We start from the raw sequence: 19,351 nt of genomic DNA, 5'->3' as shown, positions 1-19,351 counted from the left end.
AAGTCCCATGAGTTTAACCAGAAGCAAGAAAACAACATTTATAATCGTTTTTTAATTTATTTTCTGCAAACCAATGTACGAAATTAAATATCTCAATGCCGCGATCTTCATTTGTTATATAAATAAGCTACATTGAATGTCGTTTAATTTAGTTTTACATTGATTGGTGGTTGTGATTTCTTTATTCATTTTACGCCATTGTTTCTATAGTTTCTCATAGTCATATATAGTTACGCATATGTGTTTATGATGTATATATAACTACATACGTGGTTGTTATCTCATTAAGCTACAAAATTATATTCATAAGACGAATACAAACGATTCCACCTCCTTAGTTAGTTATTTTTATTTACCATTTACCATATACCATACTTTGTTCGCTCTTTTACAATTGTTTCAACAGGCTATTCGGATTAGTTGTTTGTCTCGCATTTAAAAATTTCGCTATGGGATTGTTAAATTGCTTTGCGTTCGTTTTTTGTTTGGTTTCCATTAGCTAGTTGTTCTTGTTGTTTTTGTTTTTGTCTGTTGCTTGTGGTTGTTGTGAGTGTTTTATTGTATAGTATAAATTGTTAAAAATCGCCCACTAGTTTCAATTCTGACTCAGCGCGTTTTCAAGTGTTTAAATAGTGTGTTTGCTTTGGTGTTCTTACGTATGTCTTAAGTATCTTTGGTGTCTTTAGTATCTTACGATTTTGATATAAAAGTTTATATAGGCAGGCGTGTGTTTGTGAGTGTGTTTAGTTCGTTCGTGTGAGTGTGTGTGTTAGTGTGCCGACTTACAAGCTAGTACACGCTACACATTTATTAACTTACCACTTAATATGTTTGTTTCCTCATATCATCGCATCCCACTTCCACCTACATATCTCGATTTATCTCGTTTCCGGTCTTTGATTCGTTCGTTTTTGGACTGGACCTTCCAAGAAGTGCCACATAGTACAGAATGTACAGTTATACAGTTTACAGTTCATAGTTTAAGGTACAGCTATGCGAAAAACGAAAGAATTGCCAATTTGCATTTGTAACCGTGTTAGTTCTTCTGTGCTTGTAGTGTGTGTGTGAGTTGTCGTTGTGTGTGTGTGTGGTACAAAAAGATGGCAGCTCTGCATGTAAAGCGTAACGGTTCGTTCAAAAAAAGCGACCACACACTAAAGTATTTCTTACGCCATTCGTTAATTCGTTAATCGTTTGTCGTTAATTTCGTTAATTCCGCAAATCGCGCCAAATGGACAGCTCGGTTACTCAGATTTTTCCGATCTTGTTTCATATTCTATATGAACTACGCCTCCGATATAAATCCTTTGCTAAAGTTATATATAAACTATTCCGATCTGAAGTATTGACAGTCACAGGCTCTATAAGAAGCGTGCCTTGGTTTTTCGAATTGTTTTCCTCTGCTTTAAATATATATGTATATATATATATCTATGTATGCCCATTTGTATATACTCAATATGCGTGTATATAATATGTAGTATGTTTCCCATCTAGATTTAGTTCGTCTCTCCTCCGTATCGTGGTGTAAAAAAATGTTCCTCATCCTAACTCTGCAATTTCGATTTCTCTCTGTTTTTTTTGGTTTTAAAAGCGTATTTGTACAAACACAAATCGACGAAGGACATTTGTGTGGTTTAACATATAATTTAAACTAGTCGATATCAAAAGTCTTGAGGCGTGCGTGCAGCGTTTCATAGGAGGCCCGTCTCCACATTGTGCTCCGTTCCCAGCGTATTTGGATCGAAGTTCAGTTTCATTTCGCCGGCCAGGACGATTTCCGAGATGCAGCCGACGATGCCGCTGAAGTAGCGCTGGTGCGTGAAGTAACCCACATCGGGCATTCCACCTGAAACGAGGACATCCCTTAGTATACCGCATAGAACTATCATATCTCATAGATACTCACCCACATACAGACCGGTGTCCGTGTTAAGCTGGCGGAGTTTACCAGGCGCCCGCAAAGTGACTGTCTTTCTGCCATCCACCTCCAGATAGCCCTCTTGAGAGTTTCTGGAAGTGTAAGGGGTTTGGTTAGGATTAGTAAGTTTAAGGTATCAACTTCAAGGCTTTTATCCTTTTAGTTCTTAGAACTTATAAGATTTAGTGCTCACCTTATGGCTCTCACGCGATGCCACAGACCATCGCTGACCTTGGTGCCATTGAAGCGGATATCAACCTCACCAGATCCCAAGTCATAGCGGAAGTGTAAGTACCTGTTCGGAATACATATTGTATAAGTACGTGCGGAATGAAGATCCCACCCTTCGACTCACCCCTGTTCGATGCCCAGCGAGAGGTAGTCGTCGTGTTCCTCCGTCGTTCCCTGGCGTCCTGTCCACAGGATCACGCCGTTCTCCGAGTGGGTCTTAATGCGCAGATTGAGATCGATGCTGTAGCTGATCACCTGACTCATGGTATCAGCGTCATTGTAGTGGAAATAGCTGTCGCTGCCGGCGAAGCAAGCTCCAAAATTCTTGCGTACGCCCTGAACCTGCGACTGGTGCTCGGCGGACAGGTCGAACTTCTTCAGAAGACTCCAGTCGGTGTGGGTCTGCGGTGTGCTGGAGGCATGCGATTCCAGCTTGACTTCCTCACCGCCCTGCATAACTGGGGTCAAAAGCTCATCATCGTTGTAGTCGTCGCTGTACTGAGAGGTGTCTTCGTTGGGGGAAACAACTTCTTGACTGCCTTGAGGTGGAAACTGGACCTCAGCCTTCTTGTGACTAGAGTGCGCATTTGAATTTGACATAATGCGCTTCATGTCCTGGGCCAGTTGCTTGCGCTGGTACTCCTCCGTTCCATCGGAGGCGTCAAAAAGCGACTCATCGAACACAAAGGCGTTCTCGTCATCTTCGTTGTTGTCACTCGACCTGGGAGTTCCGGGGCTTCCATCCTCAAAGGCCAATGGCACCTGACTGGCCGCCATGGCATCGCCGTACTCCTGCTGCTGCAGACTGGTCACCCAGTCATTGTTATCCTCGAAGGTGAGGATATCGCTGTCGGGGTTCGTCTGGAAACTCTCGTAGTGGGTGGGCAGGCGACTCAGCTTGCGGGTGAAGGCAGCATTGGGCTTCTGATGGTGCTCGTGCTTGCTGGCATGGTGCTTCCCTGAAAGCCTGGGCTTTGCTTTAGGTGGACCAGTGGATGTGGCTGAGGTGGCTGGGGCAGTAGTAGTCGTCTGCTGATGCTGCTTCTTGAGCTCTTTCTGCTGCTGTTGTTGCTGCACAAGACGGAATATGATATCATCTTCGATTTCCTCGTTGCTTAGCGCCCCCGCAGTGGCTTCCTCTGTCCTCTCAGAAGGCGCTTCAGTGGTCGTGGTGGTGGTTGAGGTGGTGCTTGTGGTCGTGCTCTTGGCAGGGGTTGGCTTATGCAAATTCCTGTGCTTTTTGGAATGCTTCTTGTGCGCCAATCCAGACACCTTCTTCGCCGCCTCCCCATTGTCCTTCGTCTCGAGGACCTTGGATTTGTGGAGAGCCAGCTCGGGCAGCTGCTCGGGCGGCACCTCGGCGGCCTTGTTGCAGCGCTCATTGTGGATGCTGCAGCGGCACTCGTAGCTCTCCATTTGAGGAACGCACTCCGCCAGGGGGCCGCAGGGTCGTGCCACACAGGCGTGGGGGCAGTTGCCGATGTTGCTGCCACCCAATGCCTCCGCCACAATGCCCAGCGAGTGGCCATTGATGTCGATCTGTCGGTGGTGAACAATGGTAGACAATGATTTTGAAAGCGGAAACGGGATGTGTACCACTCACCCTCTGGATGCAGCCAACGAAGAAGGGTTTGTACTTGAGGTCCAGAGGCAGACGGTCCACGTGGTTAACGCCGCCCACAAAGAGATTCTGGTCCAGCGACAAGTGCCAGAAGCCGTTCGATGAAATGGTTAGGACCTCCTGATGTTTATCCACCTAAGGAATGGGATATAAAGAATGGGTAACGGAAGTTGAAGGACAGTAAAGACTTCCTACCTTGAGCACCGCCAGCCGAGCTGTTCGCGAGATCTTGATGGTGTGCCATTGACCCAGACTGAGGGAATGTTCGCTCCTGGAAAGAAAAGACGTATAGTTAATTACAAATGTCTCATAAATGTGACCCAGTTTGGGTGTTATGCTCACCGCACTAAAGCTGGACCACTGCCGAGATCAAAGGCAAACTCCACAAAGCCGTCGTTGAGGTAGAGGGCTATAAAGTCACCTCGATGTTCTGGACCTGAGTACAGGATCAAGCCATCTGCTTGCTCGGGCTTAAGGGTCACCTTTAGCTCCAACCAAATGAGGGCACTATCGCCCAGTGGAGCGTAGCGTAGGAAAGATGAGCCATTGAAGGCGGGAACCTAAGAGATGGTAAGTACATGAATAACCGAAAGGAGATAAGATCTTTCAGAGAACACCCACCTGTAGATCCATTCGAATCTCACACAGATCACCAACAAATCCTATTGGACATAGGCATATAGCGCCTTGATCTGAAGGTAGGCACTTGCCACCATGCTGGCAAGGATACCTCACACACTTGTCGGTGGAACAGTCCTCTGTGGGAAGTTATCAATATAATTCATTACTCTGTTTGAAACTTCATTAGCCACAACTTACGTATATCGAATCCATTGATGACATCGCCCAAGGGATGCTCTGTGAACTTGTAGTCATGTTCGTTGGCCACAAAACGACGAATGCAGCCGGCGAATCCCTCGGCCAGAGGAAGACGCTTGGCCAACCCAGTTATGTTGCCAATGCCACCCAGAAAAACTGGTTCCCGGAAAGTGATGCGTGAGAACAATCCCTGAAAGAGTTTAACTCATTTACAAAAAGTTTTCCTAACTCTGAACAGCGAACTTACATTCGATCTTCCCTGGACCTTGGTGCCATGATTGAGCACCAGCCAGGCATCCCATCGATGCCGGTAGATGATCACCGAGTTCCATTCGTTCAGCAGAATGGTCTCCCGGGATCGAACGCTGCCCACGCCGGAACCACAGTCAAACCAGAACTCCACGAAGCCCTTGTTTAGTAGCAGGGCCATAAAGTCACCGGTGAGGTCATCGCGCTCTCCGCTCAGCAGGATAATGCCGTCAAAGGACTCTGGACGGAATTCGATGCGCAGTTGGACGTGCTTGTAGGCGCCATGGAGCGCCGGAAATGCTAGCCAGGATCGCTTGGCGAAACGCGGCACATGGGCTCGAATATCTGCGCGTTTATAAAGTAAACATGTTAAGTTCTCTACGATTTGGTCCTTCGAGCCAACCACTTACCTTCCTGACAGCCAGTGCCCGTTTTGCCAAAGGGACAAAGACAACGAGAACTGGCGGCAGTTGCCTCCAAGGCACAGATTCCATCGGAACCGCAATCCAGATTGCATGTGGGAGTGCTCCTGCAGTGGGATAAGTTGTTTAAAGTACATTAAATTAGTTTTAAAGTACTTTTCCTGCTTTGACAACCATCATGTACGCATCTGCATACCTAAGTTCGTTCGACATGACCAACAAAGAAATCCTTTTCCAAAGGCCAAAGGATTTCGCCCATCCAAATTGGATGAGGAATTCAACCCCCCCAAGCAATACGTTTGTATGACCCACCTGTCTGTTGTCATGGCTGCTCCCACGACAGCCGGTTCCGCTGCTGATATGTTCTCAAGTCGGTTGGTCTGCCTCGTGATATGCATTTGGACCTTGTTGCTGGTTACGTTTGGGTACTTCCTGCGGTTCTTGGCCGTGTTCGTATTGCTTGTCTGCTGATATGTTTGCGATTTGCTGTTGCGTCTTAAGTTTAATTGATTATTGTTGACATCGTCGTAGACGGACATGTCCGACTTATAGCTGTAGCTATAGTCATCGCTGCCATCACCCTCGCCATAGTCCACATCCACTCGCTGCTTGGGCGCCCTGGTGGGGGATCGCCTTGTGGTCGTGGTCGTTGTGGTCGGGCTGGCGGTTGCCCTTGTCGTGCTTCTGCTGGGCGTGGGGGGCACTGAGCTGGGCAGCATCGTGCTGGCCGCCTTGAAGTCGGCCACATCCTGCTGCTCCTGGCCCTCGGACTCCGAATTGAAGTTGATGCTCTCCGCTGATATGTAGTAATCGTTTGAATTGACTTTCTGTTGCTGCTGCTGAAGATTCAGCGATTGCTGCTTCTGTTCCTGTGTCTCCGAGTTGCTGTCCTCCAGCTCGCCGTAATCGTAGCTGTCGCCCTCGGATCCGGACTCATCCTCTCCGTTTTCGTTGCCCGCCGGCGAGGCGGATTGCGAGGCGGATAGGGTGAACGTGGACTTGGCCATCGCCTTGCCACCATCGTCGTTCGCCAACTTGGCGCTGAACGAGGCGCCCTTCTGGTAGAGCACATCCTCGTCCGACTTGCCACGCCCATCCAAACTGTTGGATGTGGCGTTAATTACTGGAAAATCGAAATGGATCCGGTTACGAAAAGCAACCATTTTAATTAAATTCAGCGAGTGAGCGGGCAAAATTAATGATATTTAATACTTTAATTCCCCTATTAACACAGAAAAAATGTCGCAAATAAAAATTAAATATTCCCAACTCAATAGTTAAGGATAAGTGGAATAAAAACGTGATCGATATTATTTTAAATTAGAACTTATTGTACACAACTAACTGATTGTATGCCATGTAATTTTTTTAACACATAACACAAATTACTTGCAAAACATACGCACATATATAAATAATACGGAGTAACAAACACAAAAATATCAATTTGTCTACCATCCGGGGGGCCACAAAATTTCGAAGCCGAACAATTGCAAAATTTCAAATTCCCCAAACAAGTAACACCAGAGTATGGGGCATTCCACATGTAATCTGGTGGCTCATCCCGCCCACTTTGCGATGCCAGTGCCATCCATTACTGGTGATTTCCAAATAATAACCGAAATGCCAAATCACTTTTGTGGCCTGGCGGTAGTGAGCTGCATCTATGCATCCGCACATATGTATGTATCTCCAATCCCAACCCCAAACCCAATCCCAATCCCATCCTGAACGCACCTTGACAGCTGTAACCGTTCTTGTTCAGCTCGTAGCCCTCGATGCAGTCGCACTCGTACATTCCATCGTGGATCTCGTAGCATAGTTGTTCGCAGGGGCTGGTGTGTCCACAGTGGCCTGTTTTTTGTGGGGCGGAGCGGGAAGAGGTAGTGGGTTTTTAGTGCGATTGTTCAGTTAGCATTGTGGAATATAGGTGGGAGTGATAAGGGGGCTGGCAATAAGGGGGAGATAAGGGGGATAAGAGGGGGAGATAAGGGGGCTAAAAGGGGACTAAAAGGGGGCTAAAAGGGGACTATAAGGGAGCAATAAGGGGCATGGCAACTTTCGGTCGAGCCGAGTCGTTTCAGTTCGGTTCATAATTTTAGTTCACTTCAGTTGAGGTTAGTTGAGTGTTCCCGTCTGTCTACGTCCATGTCTCCTCCGTTCATGTCCGTAACGAAGTGTGTGTGTGTGTGTGTGTGTGTGTGTGTGAGTGTTCCTGGGTGTGACCGACGTGTCCGCAATAAATTCTAATAAGCTTTAAGGACTTTGGGCCTGGTTTCGTTTCCTTACGTTTCGGTCTGCTCCCGACTTCGGTCATACGTTTTCCGTAATTTACTGCTGGCCATGGCAGCATTTCAAATGCACCACCCCCACCCCACCTCTCCTCCTCCTCAACCGCACAAATTCATAATGACTACTTAAATAACTCGGTTGGCCGATAGTTCTGCTTGGCTGTTTTTAGTCGACGGTAATGGAAAAGTTGTTCGTACCCAGTTCGATGGCAATTTAAATGCAAATTCCATAGGCAGGCCGGCGGAGGTGAATCAAAATCACAGCCCATTTGTGCCTGTGCATTCCGGTGCCGGCTCACTTGACACCGAAATTTTGTGCCCGAGCAAAAGGAGGAAATGGCTGGGAAAACGAAAACATTCGAAAAGGGAAAGGAGAAAAGTAAAACATTACAAGCATTACGCATACGCCCGAGTGGCCCGGCACTTACGTCACACATTGTATTAAATGGAACGAACGCAGTGGCACTTTCTGAAGATGGAGACACGAACACGTCAGCTACTCTGTTAAAGTGCCATCAAAAGGAGGAGGATGGAGCAGGGACACGGGGCGTAGATGGCAGGATTCGCCGCTCTGGACAAAGCTTGTGCATGCATGCAGGCTTGCTAGTTGATTAAGCAACTGTGTGGGAACGATTAAAGTGCACCGGACACAGAGGACGCCAGCACACAAGCCCATTTGCATATGCACACACAAGAGAGCTGGCTGCCACACAGGACCTAACCATCCCCATTCGTTGAAAACTCCTTTGCCCGCCGGCCGTGCGTTGCGTATTCAAATTGAAATTGAAAAATCGCATTTTGTATGCAATTGAAATCGAAGTGTCAGCAGCACACACATCAGCAACGTCGCCAATGACAGATTCGCCCCCTCATTGGTACTGGAAATTTGACAACAGCCATTGCATAACTTCCGAGCCCTCGGCCTCGCCCCCGCCCTCGCCCTCGCCCTCATCATCCGCCGTTCGTTTGGGTTCGGTTTTTCTGGTTTACTGGTTTCCTGGTTTTTGGCCCCTACGCTCACGCATAATTAAGTCGCTCATTAATGTCAAATGCCGCACAATAGTGCCTCGTTTATTGATATGTCAAAAGGGATGGGTGGTGGGTCGGTATAGGTAGGACACTTCAAAGTTGAAATGCCCGTGCCAAATATCAAACTTGAAAGTGCCCGAAATTTCCAAAATTAGGCACTTGGCACAGTCACATGGGCGGAGGAGGGGGGAAGGATTCATTGGGGGGAAGGGGGGGCTTGGTTTCTGTCAAACGCACCTTGAAAGGCCGCCTCCTCCGGCTCCGGGATCGCACCCACAGCAATGCTGGCCGACGATAGTGATGATAGGACCAGGAGGAGCCACACGCAGACGACTCGGCAATGGTGTTGGTGATGCTTTGAAGTTGACATGCTGCACTCTGTCCACAGGTGGGCGCAATGGGGCGTATACTTGATGCGGCGCAGTGTTCCCTCCGCTTTCTTTCGGCGCTCAATTCAGTTGATTTCGACGACAGATGGTAGTGGTGCTCTGCTCTCTGGCGTTCCAGTTCCGATTGCGATTGCGATTCCGAGTCCTTTGGCCATCAGCCAGCGGCGAGCATGGAGCGTGCATGCGTCTCGACGTTGCCACCGCGACTGTTGCTCCTAGTCCTGCCGCCAGTCCTTGTGCCCGAGTTCCAGCACCTGAAAGTACCAGAGCACACACATACACGCACAGGAACGCGACACAAGCGCGCAATTAGTAGGCGGCAAAAGCAGAGGCAAGAGAGCTCAAGCCGACGCAAACGCAAATCAAGTGGTCATTATAATATAACCACAAATTGCTAAACACGCAGTGGCCAAATGGAGCACCGCCGGGGAACCAGGTTTCGTGGATTTGGGTGTATGGGGTAAGCAATGAGTGTACACTAAAAAAAAAATGAAAAGAAAGTGGAGCTTAAAGCAGGAGAGGTATTTTAGGGAGTTACGAAAGCCTAGTTCCCAAGTGGCATTTATAAATTATGAGATTTAATATGATATTATGATATTATTTTATATGGTTATCTTACTAGTAAATGGTGTAATATTGCATGGCTATAAACAAAATATAAAATTCGAATTATGCCTAATTTCTCTCAGTGTAGCCAGGAGCATAGGCTTGAGCTTTGGCATGATTCATGGCGTTAGTAAAATCAATAGGAGCCACCATGGCAACGCCGCCACAACAAACAGACAAAGCCCCACATCAAGCGTGGCCACTCCTACACATTATCCAAAAACACCCCCACCGCCCATCGGCCAGCACCCATTCCGCGTCCTACCTTAAGCCAAATACTGTGTGGCCAAGTAATTAGAAATCAATACGAGCACAATTCGGCAAAGTGTCTACCTTGCATAGCAAAAAGGCTGGGCATGGGCATGGGCATAGATACTTTCTACAGGCAGCAGTAGTTGATGGAAAAATCGAAAAAGCAAAGAAAATTCAAGTTTTCATTGCCCATTTTCGGGCCTTTTCGTTGGCCAATTTTAAATTGAAATGTCAGATGTCTGCAAGATGGAAGGAAAATGCGTGCAAATGTTGTTAGGCTTTGGTGCCACACACACACACACATGCAAGCACACACACATCTCTTTTCTCACTCTCGTTTCCCCTCTCCTGTCTCACTCTGCCCTCGTATGGCTATCTCTTTCGCTGGCATCGCACTTAACCCGTGCTCGAGAAATGTGTAGCATACTTACTGGGGCAAACATTGCAACCGCAGCATCTCCGCTGTTTCGGTTTTTGCTCTGCTGCTCTGTTATGTTCTGTTCTTCTCTGTCCTATTCCTTTCGCCCCACTCTTTGTTTTTCCAACGTTATTTATTTATACTCTTTGGTGGCCCACTGGGGCGTGAGGCATCCAGATTCAGGAAGTCCCCCAGACGACCGGAAGTTTGATTTGATTAATTAAGCTAAACCAACTGGAAGTTGCTTCTATTAACTGTTTGTGCTGATGCTGCTTTATTTCGGTGTTTCATTTATTTACAATGTACTCGGTGCTAGATAAAAATAGATACTAATAGATGCATGTGATGCATTGCTATTTAGGAGAAATAAGTTTTCTTTAGTTAATCATTCAGAAGATACAAGTTTCATGACCAAATAACGTTGAAATCATGAACTTTAGGGCCTGTTCTACATATATTCAGTATCAGTTTGATAAATTTTGAAATGTTAGGCATAAGAGTGCCCAATATTATAAACATGTTATAAACATAAAGTATAAAAAAGAAACTTTAGCTAGGATAGATAATATAGCCAGTGTATGAAAAGGTCAAGAAATCAATAGAACCACCTTACTTATGCATATCCTATATGAATCACTTTTAATGGATTCCAAATACCTGCAACCCAAAAAAAAAAACAAAAGGTAGTGTAAGCCTGCAATCGCTGTTGGAAACCCCTTGTACTATAAGCGTACTATATATTTTTATGGCAATTTTCATATGCCTGCGCTTAAAATCGCGTTGACTGCCAGCGGCCTCGGGAGGTTTTCCCCAACCTCCGCCTACCCCCTATCTACCCCTACCTCCAGCCGCTCCTTTCCCTTTGGGGCTTTCCTTTGCTGCATTAGTGTGTGTGTGCGTATGAGTGGGTAAGCACTCGCAATGGTTGTGCGTGCAAGAAAACTTTTCGCTTTTTTTTATAAGTTTGACGTAAGGGCTAAAAAACCCATCGCCATTCCGCGCTGTCTCAAGTTGAGTCAGTCGAGGTTTCGTTTTTCGCATTTTATTTATTTACTTTTTTTTTTTTGTTTTTCGGGGGCGACCAAATGTTGCCGTATTCATTTATATCGATTTTTCCACCTTGGCTATTTACCCACACTCCCCACACACACACACACAGCCGCACACACACACACACACGCAGACGGTGCAGAGAGGTTGACATACTACCCACATACTTCTTTTCTTTTTTTACGTTTGTATCTGCACACTCTGTACGTTATATTTTCGCATTTCTTTCATTCGGGATTTCCCCACTGCCAACCCGTTTTTGTAGTGTTTTCTCCATTTTCAATTTTTTTTTTATTTATTTCTTTTTTTTTGCATTTTTATTGCGTTTTTAATGGCATTTCTTTCCGGTACAACGCCTCCGAATGGCCAGCAATGTAGAATGTGGAAGCCCGTCGCCCAGAATTCACTTTTGTGTGTGGTACGGAGTATTCCCCGCTATCCGTGCTCCGCTTTTCCCATTCGAGAGCTCGAAATGCATGCCGTCGATGTGTGGATGGGAAAACTCATTATTCAGGTAAGCAGCGGCGGCACAAAAACGTGAGCTCATTTGCCTGGAAAATGCGACCTCAGGAACTAATTAGAACGCATGGATATCGAAGTTCATAATGGGCAATCGTTCGAGAACGAGTGGCGCCCAACGTTCTCGACAATCGTCAATATCCATTGTTAACTTTCTCGTTTTGAGAATAAGTTGATCCACCCAATTAGCCTAATGGACAAAGATGAGTGCTCCAAGTGGCAGTGATTTAATTACACAATTAAAAGCTCATTGGGCAGCGGCCATTCATCGTCGATTTCTGATATCTGATAGCCGATAGTTGGCTGGCTGCTCAACGGAATCCATATTCGTTGCTCGGCTCATTTATCACAGATTACCCACGACTTTCAATCGAGTCGAGTGAAAGCTGCGGCATAAAGTTTATGCCTCGTAAATCGTAAATTCAAAACTTTCGCCCACTAGATACTACGTGACCAAGTACTACGAGCAAGTGATGCGGAATTTTTCGTCTGTGGGAATACCAGAGTTTCAACCAGACCATAACAAATGATCAAATTGCTCTGGAGAGTCGCAAACTTTTGTCCACAGATATGGCCGAAAACTATGGCGTTTGCAGTGAAAGTGAGCCGGATAAGTGGTAAGCGAATTATTTGCGTGCACATAAAGTGTTGCCTGCTTTTGAGCGTTCCGGCCAAGTGTCCTTTGTGGCTTGAAAAGAAAACAAAAAGGCAGGGGATAAACCTAAGCTCCCGCTGCTTTTCAATTATTAAGGAGCTCTGCCCTCGATGCCATGGCTAGTTTATTGATTCAAAAGGCAAACAAGGCCAAACAAAATGGCTTCCAGCGGAATAATATCCATGGCTGATGTCACGCAAAAACTTTATACAGCAAGCCAATAAAGGGGAAGTCCCCGAGCGCACAGAATCGGAATCGGAATCAGAATCACAACCTCAGAGCGGAAAAGTTAAGTTGGAAATGAAACGAGACGAAATAAAACAAAGCAAAACGAAAACTGAAACTGAAACTAAAACTAAAAACAGCAACAGCGAAATACAATAAAAACCTGGCCCAAAAGAAATGGAAACAGGAGCGGAAAACAGAAAACAGAACCCGATTCCTATACAGCAGCCAAACACAAAGGGAAAACGTTGGTCCGGCAATAAATTGTGTTTTTATAAGGCAGGTAAATAGAGCACAAAATCCGTGGAGGGCCAATTGGGTGGCCAGCAACCACGGGATACACGGGATAACACAAAAAAAAAAAACAAAGGCGCTTCTTAAGGGTAGCAACTCGAATCAACTCGATTCACGCATGCCACACTTCCGATTCCCCGAAACTGGCCAAAATGACAGGCAAGAGACAGCCGAGCGACCACAGTGGAGACACGCTAATTGGGCTAATCTTCGTCGCTTTTCCTGCGCACTGAGGCGGTTTTATGGGGAAGCCCTAAGGGTACAAACCATTTAAAGGGGTGGTGGCATACAGGGGGTACAGGTAAATTACTCTGTAATTTTATTTCAACACGAAATCTGATAAAGGCGACCTTCTTAACAAGCTTTTTTAACAAAAAAAAATATTACTTAAAAGCACGAAGTCTTATGACCATTAACTCTAGCCCAAGAAATTATATGGCATTCATAAAAAATAGTACTAAATTCATTGCCATAACTGAATGTCATATATTGAGCATTTGATTCGTTTTTGTTGAGTTTCGAGCAATTAGCGAATAAATTCAAACCAATTGCATTCAAAAGTTGCGCGACTAGCAATATAAACTAATTGACAACTTTTGAACGACATGGAGCATTCGTTTTTTTATAAACTTGAGCTGCTATCATTGCATTGGTTAGCTTAATTAACCTAAAAAATTCGATTACTAGAAGCAAATATATTCATGAATAGCTCGCATATATTGATTTTTTGTAAAAAGTTCTTTTTACTAATCAAATAAAAGCTATCCATAAAACCAAAATCAACGAGAATTTTGTGCCATGTTGATAAAAACGCACATGCTGTTTTAGAAGTATTAAATAAATATGATTGTATGATGATGCACTATGAGCCGTGTAAACAATATCGGTTTTGATAAGCAAGCCATGTTTGCAAAACAACATAAATATAAATGGAAAAACAGAACTTCTGTTTTCTGAGAGTAAAAACAAAATCTTTTAAGTCAGCCTACCACACACATGAATCAAATATGTTTCGAAAATATAAATAAAATGAATATTTGTTTCGTTTTATAGATGGATGAAAAATCAATAACACGACATGTGTTATTTAAAAATTTATAAGAATGTTTGCCTTTTTGGGCTGTCGTTTTTCTTAAGTTTAAGCTTTCTTTCGTGCCAATAAAATAAAAGTGGTTTTAGTTTTGGTTAATGTGTGGCTTGGAGCGCACTATCCCTAGTATCCACTGTAATAGCCTTGAGGTTTGGCGCGTTTTTTTTCCATGGGGCTTATCCTGCCTGCGCTTTGAGTGCTTAGACATCGGCCCAACGTCGCACTAAATATATATCCTGCTATATATCCTGCTATATATCCTGCTATATGCGGGACACGGGCCTAATTTATGGCGAATTCGCAGGTGCGCGTTTTACTTGAGAGCTGTCAAAGACCGCGTTCCTTGCCACAAAGACAACAAAGCCAACAGCAACAACAAAGTAATTTTCCCCGCAAGGACCCAAGGACTAAAACAAAAGCACACACATACACACACTCAACTCAACTCGAGGGCGCGTGTGTGTGTGTTTGTGTGCGAGTGGGCGATTTTATGTGAGTGCTTCTGTGTGCGTGTGGGTGGAAAAGGGGAACTCCCCCAAAGACTTTTGAACTGCTGGCGATGTGAACGAACTGGTAATTATCAACATCATCATTGCAACTTTAGTTTGACCCAAAAATCGCAATAAATAAATAAAAGTGCTGCATGTACGTGTGCGTGAGTGTTTGTGGTTGTGTATGTACATATGTGGGTGTGAGGGCAGTGAAGCGGCCACTTGAAGTTCGCTAGCCACATAAATTTCCATTATTTCATTTCGCAATTTTACGTCTCCTTAAAGTACACTCACACACACGCACACACATGCACAGATGAAATCCTTACGCTTGCTGTTGCTCCTGCTGTTCCTCTTCTTCTTGCTCAACTGCCTCTGGCTTCGTCCTCGCTGATTTCTGATTCCCTCTCCTCTCCACTCCTCCTGCGCCTCTTCTTCCACTGGCCTGTGCTTTATTTTTCGGCGTTCAGCGATTTTCGTGGTATTTACATTTACACACTCCTGCACACCCACACACCCTCTCACTCGCTGGGGAGACTCACTCACACTCACACTGACACATTCAGCTGTCGTATAAGCTGACTTTCACATTGCACTTACGATTTTTCGATCGGAGCACTTGAAAATCGAGAATTATGGTGGAATTTCGACGCTTTGGCTAGTTTCCTGCAATGGCTATATGGCTTATTCGTTGTGCGACGGTGTGTATATGTATTATTTTGGTTGTATCCTGCGAGCGGATGTCTGATGACGGCGGATACGGATGATTTCTGGCGTTTCTAGCGATTCCGTTTGTTTTTCGTGGGAGCGTAACGTTTTTACACTCTAATTGACGGGAGACTACTGAGCGTATGACTGTCGATTCGGAATGGAAAAGCCACTTGCCAAACGGAAGAGAGATTGAGAACCAGAGAGTGCGAGAGAGCGTCTAGCTGTCGCAGGAAAAGAAAAAAAAGAAAAAAACAAACCCACGCAGACATCGCAGAGAGCGCCGGACACGGAGTCCTTGGTCCTCGTTGTTGTTTTTATATCCGCTGTCCGATTATCCGGCCATGTAAAGAGGCGCCAATTCAATTCACGCAGTTAGCTCAGCTAATAGGGTTGCAAGGATGTCTTATTTCGAAAAGGGTTTTTTATTAAAAACTCCAAGTTTTTTACGTTATAACAGTTATTTTCAACGATAGTTTGTAAGCCAAAGTTTTTGCACTAAAGATATATATTTAAACCTAAAATAAACTTAAAATACATTTTAAAATCAAGCAATTGCTATCTAAAAATGTTAATAATATAGACGGCAAACTGCAAAAACCTTTATTTATTAATATTTCTATTCTTTTGGAAACATTTAATTGTTGATTCCAGGATAAAAGATTTCTACGCCCACCTGGCAACTCTAAAGCAGCTCCAAAAGCTCCCTCTCTCCCTTACTCGTCATCCCATCAAAGTCCAGCCTGGTGGGCGCTCTCGCAGGTGCTTTACCACGTACGCATGCGCCGCTTGAGAGCGAAAGAGGCAAAACAAAATGAGCGCAGACAAACATTCCGGGCTCGCATTACAACAACAGACAGGCGAGAAGCTAACGGTGAAAGATGTGTGGCGCTAGAGAGCCGGAGAGAATGTTAAACAACATTTTGTTGTTGCCGCTGCCAGCGAGCTAACAGTTAACAGCACAATAAACACCTCCGGAGAGCCACATAGCCACACTTTAAGAGACATAAGCCCATAATGAACTCGACGACACGCGTGTACAAAAACAACCCGTGACGCCTGCTACTTGCGGGGAGTGGGCGGGTGGTTTGTTGTTATTTGTGCAGTGGCCAGTAAGTCAGCTGATCAGGTTGCAAGGGTTGACGAAGGGTTGATGTCGCTGCTCGCCCCTGCCGAAAGGAATGATAAAAAAAAATAGGAAAACACTTTGGAGAAGGAGCAGGCATGTCCAACGGGGCCCAGGACCCTGCCAGTGTCCAACACCCCGCATCCTCAGCCCACGATGGTAACCGAGACTTGGCAAGTCTGTTGTCGGCGTTGTTGCTGCATTGACAAGTCGACGTTACTAATGACCCATCGCTATTCATGACCCTCGACAAAGGGAACGACATATGACATGGTTGTTTGTGTGTCTGGCTGCACCTGGAGAAATGCCTGCTTCAAAATGGAACTTAAATCGATAACAAGATTTAGATACAGCTGGTATACAGTGAGCAATGGTATAGACTTTCCAAAGGAACAACAGGTAAAGAACAAAGAACGTCTGTGATTAAGGAGTAGGAAGGATATAGAACGTCTGCCAAAGGAATTTATTTTTCGCTCAGTGCAGGCTTGTTGCAGCCTTGTTGGCTGCATTCCCCCACCTCCTTGTGCAGTGCCACCCTCGACAACATTCAGCAAATGAGGCATTAATATCCAGCCGGGGACCTCCTGAACCCAGAACCCAGAAGCCAGAGCCGAAAAGCCAGGCGGCTACCCCTTTTCCTTCCGATGGCCTCCGGGCTTCGCAGCTCCGGCTTCCATGTTTTCGAGTATGTCAGGGCAAATATTAGTATTCCACTTCAGAGTGAGCATTTTGTAATGGAAAGTGTTGTCGTCGCAGCTCTCGTCCTGCTGCATATCCATCAGGCGAGCAACCAAGCGCAAGTAATGTGTCACATTACAAATGTTTCCGTTCCAAGCGAAGTGCTCCACCACCACCCCTCCCCTCATCACTTCACCACGATGCAGTTCAATAACAAAAGTATTAACCACGCCACTTGCTGAAATCGACACAACCATAAAGCAATAAGCGCCACTTTATTAACTTATCAAGCAGAAGCAGAAATTATGGATGGGCTTGGTATTGGGGTTGGGGGAATGTTCGATAGATTAGTGCAGCAGCAGCAGTGCATTTGTGTAGAAGACCAAGGCCAAATCGCTTATGTGCTGACTATCGCCGTCATCAGCCAATACATCCATATCCTTCGGCAAATCCCCCTCCAGCCAGCTGCCAATTTCCATTACGTTGCGCCAGTTGACAAACTCATTGTAGCCAAACAGGCCGCAGATGGTGGCTGCGATGTCAGAGATATGTGGCAAGGCAAAGATATATGTCAGCGATAGCCCAGCAAGGATAGCCCATAGAACAGCAGTAGCTGCAACAGCGATAGCAGCATCACCATCACCACCATCACCGGCCCACTGAACCCTGCTCACCTTGCTCCAGATACAGATCGCGATATGCGACTGGCAGCCCCAGGCTCCGGATGGCGTTCTGCTCGCGTTCCACCTCATTGCACTGACTCCTGGCCAGCAGTTCGTACACCTGTGGTGGGCTGAGGCGGGGGGCACATGCCTGATGCTGCAACACGTAGAGCAGCAGGACCCTAGATGGAGTTATCGTCTAGCTTTAGATGTCTTAAGCGGTAGATATGTATATGTACGCTTACTGATGGGTTCTCTGGTATCCGTAGGCTGGTGCATCACTAGCCAGGAGTTCCAAACATTCGCCGGAGAGCAGCTTGCAGTGGGGTGGCTTCAGTTCCACAATATCCCGGAGGCAGAGATCTATATACAGAGGTAAATCAAAGGTATTGTTATTATATATGCTGTACTATATTTACTATATATTATATGTATATGACCCCAAACTCACCGGACTGCGTCCTGTTCAGCTGTCCCTCGTTGACCACTTTCGGGTAGACCTCGGCCAGCTGCTCGTACTCCCCATTGGCATTCAGTTCGCCCAGTTTCAGCGAGGGAGGCAGCAGCAACACATTCGCCTGAAAGGCAATGCTGAGAACTAACCAGAAATTAGCATAAACAATAATACGTTAGTTAGTTTTGTAGCAAGCATACTCTCCCCTTGGACACCATGCGCCCTGGACACCAGACCCGATCCCCTCCTGATGTTCTCCATCCTGTGCAGCAGATGGTAGTAGAGCTGACGCTCGTAACGCGTGGGCGCCACGTAGCGCAGTTTCTCTGCAATGGACGGGGCATAAATAAATACGCACATCCGTCATCCGTATCGCGAGTGTACGGTTCATTGGGCTCACGTTTTATCAGGAACTGCGAGAGCAGCAGGGCGAATGTGGAGCTGGCACTCAGGCGGCGTCCTCCGGAGAGGCCGTCCAGTAGACGGTAGATGCGGTGCGGCAGGACCTGGTCAGTATCCGATCCTGCTCCATGAATTGGCAGCAGGAAACAGCCGGTAATGGCCAGTAGAAGAGCGCATTTCAGGCCCACGAGCAACATGTTGTCGGCTTACCAGCCCGTAGTCGTCTACACCACAGCTCCATCCTGGCCATCTACAAGTGACATCGGACCGCGTCTTTGATTTCGCCACTTCATGAAGATTAATTGAGCCGCATTTGTTTCGCCGGCTGTGCGGCGGCTCTTTTATTCGTCCCCGGGGGTGCGGAGTATAAAGTTTCTCATATTAATCACAATTTACAGCTGAATACATTTCGCAGATTGAAGGATTGGCTTTCAGTTTTTGTGGGAATTCAGGACTTTTCTTTGCGTGGGCAGCTCATATCCTTTGAGTTCTGATGTTGCAAGTTTTCCCGCCTTTCATTTTGAATTTAACATGACTGCAAGCGAGTTAACAGAGATGTATGTAACAGCTGCAATTGTATGGAAAGTAAATGCTATCCGATTGTCACTGTTTTATTTGTCGTCCAAATTAATCAATTTCCAATGAGCATAGGTTGAAAAAATTAAAAAAAAGTATATGAATATAAAAAAGGTTTGAACAAATTTAATTCAAGGTGCTGTTAGCAGCAGCAGCGCTGCTGCGCATAAATC

At 45.8% G+C, this 19,351-nt stretch overlaps 2 protein-coding genes across 3 annotated transcripts; both read right to left on the bottom strand.

The window, feature by feature from the left end:
* Positions 1-324: 324 nt before the first annotated feature.
* LOC117136449 (pikachurin) lies at positions 325-15,428 on the bottom strand. 2 transcript variants are annotated; one of them, XM_033297366.1, is made up of 15 exons: positions 14,902-15,428; positions 8,821-9,226; positions 7,001-7,117; positions 5,576-6,386; positions 5,252-5,370; positions 4,840-5,186; positions 4,593-4,782; positions 4,395-4,531; positions 4,116-4,333; positions 3,969-4,044; positions 3,756-3,908; positions 2,277-3,691; positions 2,115-2,216; positions 1,910-2,013; positions 325-1,849 (listed from the first exon to the last, which is right to left on the bottom strand). In XM_033297366.1, the coding sequence occupies exons 2-15, from the start codon at positions 8,951-8,953 to the stop codon at positions 1,695-1,697; spliced, it is 4,077 nt and encodes a 1,358-aa protein (XP_033153257.1). In that variant the 5' UTR covers positions 8,954-9,226; positions 14,902-15,428; the 3' UTR covers positions 325-1,694. The 2 variants fall into 2 exon arrangements, with proteins under 2 accessions (XP_033153257.1, XP_033153258.1); XM_033297367.1 differs by having other exon boundaries at positions 15,173-15,428.
* Positions 15,429-17,328: 1,900 nt separating this feature from the next.
* LOC117137744 lies at positions 17,329-18,881 on the bottom strand. The gene is made up of 6 exons (XM_033299327.1): positions 18,601-18,881; positions 18,401-18,526; positions 18,198-18,344; positions 17,992-18,109; positions 17,759-17,928; positions 17,329-17,616 (listed from the first exon to the last, which is right to left on the bottom strand). The coding sequence occupies exons 1-6, from the start codon at positions 18,797-18,799 to the stop codon at positions 17,432-17,434; spliced, it is 945 nt and encodes a 314-aa protein (XP_033155218.1). The 5' UTR covers positions 18,800-18,881; the 3' UTR covers positions 17,329-17,431.
* Between the last annotated feature and the right edge of the window lie 470 nt (positions 18,882-19,351).

The sequence above is a fragment of the Drosophila mauritiana genome, chromosome 2R (assembly GCF_004382145.1).
Source record: "Drosophila mauritiana strain mau12 chromosome 2R, ASM438214v1, whole genome shotgun sequence".
Taxonomy (NCBI): domain Eukaryota; kingdom Metazoa; phylum Arthropoda; class Insecta; order Diptera; family Drosophilidae; genus Drosophila; species Drosophila mauritiana.
This window is presented reverse-complemented; position numbering and strand designations above follow the sequence as displayed.

Coding starts and splice junctions, on each gene's coding strand:
- LOC117136449 (XM_033297366.1), bottom strand. CDS start 8,953: ATGTCAACTTCAAAGCATCACCAACACCATTGCCGAGTCGTCTGCGTG. Junction 3,692..3,755: donor TCGTTGGCTGCATCCAGAGG/GTGAGTGGTACA, acceptor CACCACCGACAG/ATCGACATCAATGGCCACTC. Junction 2,217..2,276: donor TCGCTGGGCATCGAACAGGG/GTGAGTCGAAGG, acceptor TATTCCGAACAG/GTACTTACACTTCCGCTATG.
- LOC117137744 (XM_033299327.1), bottom strand. CDS start 18,799: ATGTTGCTCGTGGGCCTGAAATGCGCTCTTCTACTGGCCATTACCGGC. Junction 18,527..18,600: donor CTCGCAGTTCCTGATAAAAC/GTGAGCCCAATG, acceptor CGTCCATTGCAG/AGAAACTGCGCTACGTGGCG. Junction 18,110..18,197: donor GCTGAACAGGACGCAGTCCG/GTGAGTTTGGGG, acceptor CTCTGTATATAG/ATCTCTGCCTCCGGGATATT.